Here is a 10298-nt window from a genome sequence, read left to right as displayed (position 1 = left end):
ACTATAATATAACAATGGTCATTGCAAAAGTACAAGGACTGTCATAGAGAGAAATGTAGTGTACAGGTTGGGAACAATCCCCCAAATTGGTTATAGCATACTTTTTGGGATATGAGTTACTTGGCAAAATTCACTGTGCAAAATTTTTCTATTTAAGGGAAAATATCAGTGGCGGATCCAGAACTTTTCATTAAGGGGGGGGGGGGGGGGGGGGGGGGCGGCCGCTCCAGTCATGCTTCAATGATTCCCTCTATAATCAACCAAATTTTTCCCACAAAAGGGGGGGGGGGCGGGCCCCCAGGCCCCCACTGGATCCGCCTATGAATATTTCAAAGTGCAAATGATTACATAATAGGCAACTTTTTGGTTAGCGACTTTTCTGAATACTCAGTGGCGGATCTAGAAATTTTCATAAGTGGGGGCCCACTGACTGCCTAAGAGGGGGCCCGCTCCAGACATGCTTCAGTGATTCCCTATATAATCATCCAAATTTTTCCCAAAAAAGGGGGGCCCGGGCCCCCTGCCCCCCCCCCCCCCCCACCCCTAAATCAAATCCGCCTCTGATACTTGGTTGTTTGAGTTTGATCCCTTGGTAATGCTGTTTTTCAGAGGGATCAACTGACTAGCAGCCTCTTAATTTTCAGGAAAATTCGCCACCAAAAGTTGCTTCTATTGACCTATAGAAATGCACTTTTAAATCTTTTGCTAAATTAAAAAATTAAAATTTTTAGCACAGTAAATTAATACATTCGGGCTATTACAACCTGCTTAATATATGTAAATCATGTACAATTATATATGTACATTATAGGCACAGTAGTGTCTCTGAAAAAAAAATCCTATATACCTTTTAAATGTGTTATATTAAGGTATATGGGATTTTTTTTCAGAGACAAGTGCCTGTGATGTACATATGCGGAAAATATAAAATAAATTTATTCAAGATTTTGTATCGATTTTTTTTATATTTCCGACAATGTACATTAATTGTTTTTATCCTGCAATGTACTCCCGGCGCTTTATGGTTTAGTTGTTTAATTCCAAATAGTTGTCTCTAATTTTTCAACATTTTTCATAGAAATCTACATAGTTTAAACGCGGATCGCGAAGTGCATGGACCCTAAAATTGAATTCTAAATTTGTTCACTTCAAGTCGTACAAAAATGGTTCATGTTCCAACTTTGTACAGATATTAATATGTTGTGAACATCAATAAGTCAAGATTTACCGACACATTTTGACACAGTTATTTAGTTACCATGCCGGGGTGTTTGCATAAATGTGAAACTAAATCACAATATGGTACTAATCTTAAAGAAGATCCATTAAATGCAGCTTTAACATGTTGAATAAGGTACCTACTTTGTTAAAGTTCTCTGATTAGTGATCTCTGATTAGTGATCATTAGTCCGGGTCATTAGTATTATCTTGTTGATTTGAATGTTCTCCTCGCTATTAAGTGGACGACCATTTGATATTCGGGAGAGAGGGGTCGATTTTTTTCATAGGATTATTCATTTTCATCTGTTGCTAGGCATGCTTATTTTTTCGTTGGCTTTGCGCGAATTTATTTCACTCTTGTACACAGTTGTTTCCTGTTTCCTGTATTTTAATTTTATTGTGTGTTGCAGAATATTCTTTTTCAACCTGTACTCATAGACGGATTTAGGGGGGGGGGGGGGGGGGGGGGGGGGGGGGGGGGGGGGGGGGGTCAGGGTGCCAGCCCTCCCTTTGTTTATGGGAAAAATTTGAATGATTATTTAGGGATTCACTGAAGCATGACTAAGCGGGCCCTTCTTATGGCAGTCAATGGGCCCCCCTTATGAAAATTTCTGGATCCGCCACTGGTACTTAACCATGTTAACTATGCAAGGTTATTAATTCTCAGCTCTTTCCAAGCAAGGATATTTAAAATGGTTTTCCCCTTAGAATATCATGTACTTATCACCAAGGATTTGTATACAAATCCTTGTTATCACGCACAAAATAATCAAATTGTTTTCGCTTATAAATACATATTTTGCCAGGTCCTACAAAGATCAAAATTAAATATGCGGAACTGATCACCGTACTCGGGACAAAATTGTTATCGCCCTCGCAACGTCACAATCTCCCGCCATCTTTCAACATCATTCGCATCAGCACAGCAGCACAAAGACTGAAAAATGTAGCAGCTATTACAAGACGTTGTGAGCAGTATGCAGAAATAAACAAATAAAAGTATGACGGAACATGGGGGTACTATACAGTCTTTGATCACCAGACACCAAGTTGTCTACAATTAATCTTTGTACTAGAAAGTAAAGCATGGCCATAATAAAATGAAACATTTATTGGTTTCCACTAGTTACGCAAGAACATTTTAATGGGTCGGCAGGCAGGAAAAACGATTTATTTTATTGTATTTATTTTGCGAAAAAATCAAACGAGGCACATGCAGTTTCCACTCTACAGAGATTTTTTTGAAACCACTATCTTCTAATCATCTTATCTGTGTCTTTACAACAAATTATGTAGTCTCTAATGTGCTTTTGTTGTCTGGTATGTGTTGTCATCTCCCTTGTATTCAATCTTTTGTTTATAGGTGGTGCTTTAAATTAATTGTAATAAAAAGGATTTTAAGAAGAAAAAAAATAATAGATCAATTTCAAGTTATGTCCTTCACCAGAAAAGTTCATCAATTGTGCATGCCTTTATGACATCATTTACAAGATAGAGGGGACTGGCTGTATCCCTTCACTATTAAAGTTAATCAAGCCTCATCCTGATTGTCATTATGCAGGATAAACTAGAAATAATATTTGTTCAGTAGGTACTTAATCACAATTCCATAATGACAGTGCCTGATTATCAATTTTAAGAATTTAAGCTGAACAATTCGTGCAATATAGTATCATATTTTTTCAACTACTCCCCCAACATGGGAAGGAAGTGACGATGCCCTGAAACGCACGAATGATGTTCACTAAAACCAAAGTTTTTGACGGAAATGCAACGAACTCGAAATAGGTCTGACAGGCCTAGGGCCTTCTTTTACTTTAGAGGTCCCTTTACTTCACGTAATGGTTCATTTATGGTTAGGTTAGGGATGTTCTAGGTTAGGTTTAGGGCTAGTGTATGGGTAAGTTAGGGTTGAGGATAGTTTGAGTATACATGTAGCTCTATATGACATTTTATCTTCATTTATCTTTTTAACTGGTAGTGCACACAAGCACAACAATCCTATGATTTAATTTGTCATGAGTAATTTATTTCTAAAGAAAAAAGCACAAGAACCTGAAGAAGAAATACATTGGGTGGTTTTATAATTATGTACTTGAAATTATGCCTACCCAGCTTACAATACAGTAGTGTCCGGTAATTCCGTCCGTCCAATAAACCCGCCCATTCCCATTTACTTCCATAATAGCCACTTCCGTGAATATTTTGTCTGCTATTTTATTCATAGGAACTGTACTTATCATTACTGCATATCAAATGTTAAAGAAAATTCCTTTATTATGAAAATATCTAGTGATATATATAATACAGTTCCTAAAGCTAACGATAATCCATTATTACTTGCAAAACTCGTTGCTGCCTTGAAATTTTTATTTTTTTTTATTAATAGATCACCTTTTCCTTTCATAAATATATGATCAACTGGCCCTCCATTCATATTTACTGCCCATGGGCGGATTTACCGGAAAAACACATTTCCGATAAAAACACAGATGACCCACTTGTTTTGTTGATTTTAAAATTTATTTCAGATATTTTTTGGGAAATGAAATAAACTACTCAAAATTGATTTGTCAGTGAATTGATTTATGTTAAATTTGATACAATTTATATATGGGTAAAGCCAAAAAGGTGCTCCAAATTGGTCAAATAACCATTTGAAGCTTAAATCCCAATTTTAAAATATTTAATATATGTTATTTGATTACAACTTGTTATTGTGCATCAGTGACATGATGAAGCAGAAGATTTGATAAATATCAAATATCCGCTAATTCAATGTGTCTTGTTATTGAAGTTTGTCAAACGTAGATCTGTACGTTCCTGTGTCCCAAGCGTGACATGGAAACCCCCTTCTAACAAAAAATATACCTGGTTGTTTTTATGGGCAAAAGAAAAACGGAAAGTAAGTTAAATCGTCAGAAAAGTGTTGTTGCACTATAAATCCGTCAAAGTTTTGCGTGAAATGCAGTAAAATTAATCAAAGAAACGATTATTTCGACAGGGTTAGTAATGTTATATTGACAATAGACTACTATGGTAAAAATAACGCACGGGGTTTTCCGCGATATCGTCATCTGCGGAACATTTGATTGGTTCCTGTCATATTCATGCGCCGTCGTATCTCGGCTGTTTCAAATAGTTCTAATTTTGGTTTCGTATTCCGTTTTATGAGAAGCATAGAATGGCAAGTTTGTAATGTCAAAATAACGTATAACGTACGTAAATGTTTATTCCTTATTATTAACGGGAAGAGTTTATCCAGGGAGAAATAAAATACTTTGTTTCATTTCAAAATTGCTATATATACGAAACTAAATGTAAGCATCACTATCATTCATGGATGAAAATGGAAGAAGAACTCGATGGTAAGTTTTTAGCAAAATGTCAAACTAATAACGACCAGGGCGTCAAACAAAGTATAACGACCAAACCATTCTGTCAAATTGACACTGTTTTATATAATTTTTGCCAAAATAATATGCTTAGAATGATAAGAACTAACGAATATAACGCATTCAAGCACCCAAGTCAAACCATTCGTTCACTTTTTACGGTAACATCGATATGACCGTTACTTGACCAATTTTGTCAACCCAGTCAATATAACACCTAGGATGTAGATGATCTTTGTAGAGATATACTGCACCATTCTTTTCATTTAACTTCTATTTCAACTTACAGATAATAAAGGGGGAAAGTTAATATACATTTAAAAAGGGTGAAGTAATTTTCAGTGCTTTTTCACAGGGTGTTAGTTGACAATTATATGCATAGTCAATATAACCAGGGTCATTAAGAGAGTTAGTTGACACCTTAATGTAAGGGTCAATATAACTCCTACTCCCTCAGTAGTCCTAAAGCTACTATTACTACTGAAATATGTTGACTTTGGCTTTTAGCCTACAAATCTCTTGTACAATAAAAAAATTAAGCCTTTTAATGAAATTGTAAGCATATTTCCTGCTTCTTTGAAATAGAGCATAAGTTGACAACTAAAGGATTCAAGTCAATATAACCATGGTCCAAAAGAGAGTTAATTGACACATTAATTTTATAGATGTAAAAACAGCCTTTTATCAAAAGAACATCAACAATAAACAAGAAAACAGAAAATTGTCACAAGACTATAACATGCAAGTTTCTGTCTTGAGACGGCGCAACAAGTTTGTTTTTAAGCACTCAACCTCCCCATACCCTTGAATTTGACAATAAAAACATGAATGTAGACACAATGCAAATCAATGTGAAGTGGTACTTATTTCCAATGCTTTTTTCAACATGGATAACATACAACATCATAAACATAAGAAGATGTGGTATTATTGCCAAAGAAACAACTCTCCACCTAAAAAAAACAATAATAGCCTATAAGGTCACGGTATGGCCTTCAACATGGAGCCTTGACTCACATTTTCATTCATTTCAATTTAAAATCATGTATAAAACTATTTTAACTTTATTTATTTGCTTTTCAGATCTTTGAGATAAATCAACTGAGTATGAACAGTGGAATAGACAGCAGAATGAACTTTAAAATGTTTTTAATTTGTTCAAATAAATGATTTAAGGTTTGATTCTTGAATAGTGGTTTAATTATTAGTATTCTCATACATTAATCATGTTGATGTGTTTTATACTTTACTTTCAAAAGTGTTGATTTAATAAGCTCTTGAAAAAAAATTGTTGAAAACAGTTGATCAATAAAGTCACCATCTGACATAGCCAAGAGTATCATAACTGTACATATTAAATGAGCAACCTTTGACCAAAGTACAAAGTCAGTTTAAGTGAGCCTAATTAACAATACTCCTAAATACCAACAGTAAACAATACATTCCCCTGAATACTGTGAGTAACTCATTAAGTGTCTGTTTACCATCAGGCTATTAAGCTAACTCTTGCAGTGCACCGGATGGTTTTATTGGGTTAAAAGTATGTCGGTTAAAAGCTCATTAGAGCTCATGTTGTCTCTGTTTGTATACCTTGCCGACTCTAAAATAAAGCTTATTTATTGGGTTTGAGTTGTTATTTAAGGTTTGTTCTTTTCTTGTTATTTATCTTGATTTCTCCTCTCCCTTTTGGATTTGTGAATTAGTGCACCTTTATTTTTCTTGCATTCTATAGTTGTCACTCTGATCTGATAGATCTCAGATAGTTTTGGTTATGAGCTTGTGACTTCATTATTAGCTGAACAATAATGAACATGAACCCCTGCATGCATTCAAGAATTAAGTTTATATCAAAATAAACATAATGGATCAAACTCTTTGTGTTCAGATGTTACACCAGATTTCCTGTATTATTTCAGTAAGTTACTTGACATTGTGTCAATATAACAACCAAAAGACGGTAGTGTTGTGAGCAATATAAGCATTCAATCATAATTTGGTAAAATGAAAAATAACCATCAGTTACCTAGACAATAGTAGAAAAAAAATCTTTAATAAAAATGATTTTGAAAAAGGTTAAATTTAAACACTATTCGTCAATATAACCTACATGTAAGATATGGTATACAAGATTTATAGTCATCTTCTTCATTTAGAAGATTAAGCTGTATTGGATAAGTTTTCCCCTACTTAAAAAATCAGCTAGTGTTGCCCCCCTGTTTTTTGAGTGGCCTGTTTTAAAATTAAGGCAGAAAAACTATCAAAAAGGGTTATTGTCAAAATAACATACATTGGATTTGGATTTAATTATGTCAACGAAGATCTGGGTTTACAACAACTACATAAAATATTTCATTTGAAATATAATAATTATGTTTACAAATATAATTGCTGTTCAAAAAACGTTTTACACAAGTTACTAGAAGAAAACTTTATTTTGGACATCTATAACATACTGATCTTGCTCAGAGCACTGACATTTCAGAACATCAGGGATATCTCTGTGAATTGGTCTATGATATAATGATGTTGAAAGATATTATGTGCAGCTAAGTATTGATACATTTCATTAATCCCATAAGAAACTATTTAAAACAAAAGATTGCACTATTGTCAATATAACTTACACAAAATATAAAAGGAAGGTCAATTTTACAAAAACATAGCAAGACCATGGATTTCAAATAAAAAGAGGTAGTAAGATACAGATGGTTGCTAACAAAATAATGTGAATTGATAGAGATATCAAAAACTTCAATTTTATATCCTAATGTCACACTTTCCAGACCACCTTTATGGCTTTACCCATATAGTTAAGCAGAAATACATACGGTCAAAGCCTTATGTGGGCGGATTTACCGGACTGCATCATAGTATTTTTTCATGTTATATACGAAAAGAAATGCAAAAAATCCTTTCTAGAACTATAGAAGCAGGTACATGTAATTAGGTGAAGAGAAAACATGCCACAATAGAGACAATTTCTACCTGACCAAAAAGTACTTTAATGTAATGAATTGTCAGACGAGGGAGTATTGCCTCCCCCCCCCCCCTGACTCACAGTGACGTATAAAGTTAATTTAGTGTGTACAAACCAATTATTATTCTATCCATCTTTTATTTGTAGTTTGGTAAAGGATTTATATATGCTGACCCTTTATCCAATATAAATGATTTAAACAATGATATTATTGAATTGAATTAAAAGTACATTTGCGTTTTGCTAGAAAAAATTATTTGTAGTCTTAGACCTAATTGAAACATCTCTATCATAAATGATCACTGATTCAGTCTTGTCTGCTGTTCAGTCTTACAGGTGTACTTTAAATTCTCTTTAAACCTCATAAAGAAATTTGAAATAAAATATTAGATTAGGTAAGGGTATTGCTGTACTGCGTAAAAACTGTATTGAGATCAAACATTAATCCTGTAATCCTGTTAATCCATGATATTTAATTTTAAAGGCTAAGAATGAAAATGTTTTTGTTAAAATAATGACAGCTCTAATATGGAAAAGGATATTTAATGGCCAATATGGATCCAATTTCATATTTATTCCCCAACCCTAGTCAAGTAATTATAAGATGATACTGACTGGTCCAGTAAAATGTTACAACCCATTAGCCCATTTGATGTTTTAGTTCTATATATATCTGAACTACATGTAAATTTGTTTTTAATTTTGAGTTCTTGCAATAAAGTGGTCACGAAACCACATTCAGCATGTTCAGTTTCATTGTGAAGTTGATGATATACATACTTTCGAACTAAAAAGGCGACACTAGCCTTATATGGTTAAAAATAATGGCTCAAGTTGGAATTACTGTAAATGCGTAATTACTTTTACTTGGCCTTTTTCAATGCATATCCAATTCATTGCTTGTTCTGTCTGCAATGTTTAAAAGTTTTAACTTGAAATAGGTCACGATATATTAACATGTACACATATTTCTGTCAACAGATTGGATGCTGGTCTATTTTCGGAGCTACAGATGTTTTTGCTAAACATGGCTTAGTATTGATTCTGTGAAGGCTGGAGTGAGTATTATAAAAGTGTTGATTTAGTCTGTATAATGATTTAAGAAGGTCTTTAAAAATGTTAAAGAAATGTCGGTTCTATTTTTTCAATTTAAAAAGATAAACTTTCCACAGGATATTATACAATAACATTTTACTTTAAAAAAATGGATTTAATTTAAATTTATAAATGTTTGTTTCTGCATGTCTTCAGTGTGTACATGGTGTATTGCATGTTCATTCTCCGTTGAAAAAAATATTTTTTTACTTTTTCACTTGGACATGTTAGATAAAACAGGCCTTGCTAATGTCAAAATATATTTTGTTCCTCCTAATAGAAGTATCATGAAATATAAGTTCCTTCATAATATAAGTTCCAAATGGAAGAAATATTCTGTATCATATTATTTCTACTGAAACAAATATTACAGAATTTGTTCCTTACCGAATAAAGGGTATACAATAAGAACAGATATTATGGCATTGTTTATAACAAAGATTCCAGGAGAACTTCTGTTAGGCGGAACAAATCTACGTTGACACTAGTTCCTCTGAAACTTTGTTATAAATGCAATGCTATAATATATCTGTTGGAACAAATAGTCTATATATAAAAAAATAATTAGATTTGGTTTGATTGCCAATGAGACAACTATGCACCAGAGTTCAAATGATATGGATATAAGCAATTCCAGCTATATATAGGTCAATGTACGGCCTTCAACAATGAGAAAAACGCATACTGTATAGTCAATTGAAAAAGACCCTAACATTAATAATGTGAAACAATTCAAAAGAGAAAACTAACGACCTAATATATAAAAATACAATTTATGAAAAGCAAATATGACAGATATGAACCAACGACAACCACTGAATTACAGGCTCCTGACTTTTGAAAGGCACATGCACATACTTAGCAAGCTACAAGGATTAAGATAAAATATGAAAAAAATATTTCTGATCAGTTCTACAACAAATCTTCCTCCAAAAAAATTGGAGATTTGAAAAGATAATACCTACATGTACATATTTTCAAAGTAAAATGTTTGCCACTGAACTATAAGAACCAACAATCAATCAAAGTAGAATTCTGTTTTGATTTTGTAGATAGTACCATGAAGGTTGTCAATAGCTCCATTAAGGAAGAAAGAATGGATCTTGAAGTGGGTAAATGGGATAAGTTGAAAAGCTGGAATAAAGTGCAGGAAGACATTGGCGAAATGCTGAAAAATGTGGAAAAATTTGATGACAGCATGACACTGTACTATGGGCCTCAGGTTTGTATTGGTTAATTCAGTAGTGATGCCGTCAGTTATCCCCTTGTTCAGACCTCTCTCAAATGAATTTGTTCATTCTTCACGATCAACCACAGGCTCACCAGTCCTGTTTATAAAAATGGATGTCGGGCCTGTAAAAATCATCTATACAGGCCAAATTCAGTTTCAGGCAACATACAAGACTAACAAAGGCCAGAGGCTCCTGACTTGGGACAGGCGGAAAATGCAGCGGGGTTAAACATGTTTTTTTTAGATCTCAACCCTCCCCCTATACCTCTAGTCAATGTAGAAAAAAGAAATACATAGCAATATGCACAGTAAAACTCAGTTTGAAAGAAGTCCGAGTCCGATGTCAGAATAGGTAACAAAAGAAACTAAGCAAAATGAC

At 33.6% G+C, this 10298-nt stretch overlaps 1 protein-coding gene and 1 long non-coding RNA gene across 2 annotated transcripts in view; both read left to right on the top strand.

Moving 5' to 3' along the window:
• The first annotated feature begins 3832 nt into the window (after positions 1-3832).
• Positions 3833-6240, top strand: LOC127718348 (uncharacterized). Its single transcript, XR_007989752.1, has 2 exons — positions 3833-4589; positions 5700-6240. It is a non-coding gene; the product is annotated as an uncharacterized LOC127718348 (long non-coding RNA).
• A 2335-nt stretch (positions 6241-8575) lies between these two features.
• The window catches only part of LOC127718345 (uncharacterized), a 162175-nt gene continuing 160452 nt past the window's right edge, over positions 8576-10298 (top strand). The window contains exons 1-2 of the mRNA XM_052224342.1: positions 8576-8651; positions 9741-9910. Of these exons, the coding sequence (XP_052080302.1) occupies positions 9749-9910 (162 nt within the window). The 5' untranslated portion in view covers positions 8576-8651; positions 9741-9748. The remainder of the gene's footprint in view (positions 8652-9740; positions 9911-10298) is intronic.

The sequence above is a fragment of the Mytilus californianus genome, unplaced genomic scaffold, assembly GCF_021869535.1.
Source record: "Mytilus californianus isolate M0D057914Y unplaced genomic scaffold, xbMytCali1.0.p SCAF_10, whole genome shotgun sequence".
Taxonomy (NCBI): Eukaryota; Metazoa; Mollusca; class Bivalvia; order Mytilida; family Mytilidae; genus Mytilus; species Mytilus californianus.
Note: the sequence above shows the minus strand (reverse complement) of the source record. Positions and strands in the feature narration are given on the sequence as shown.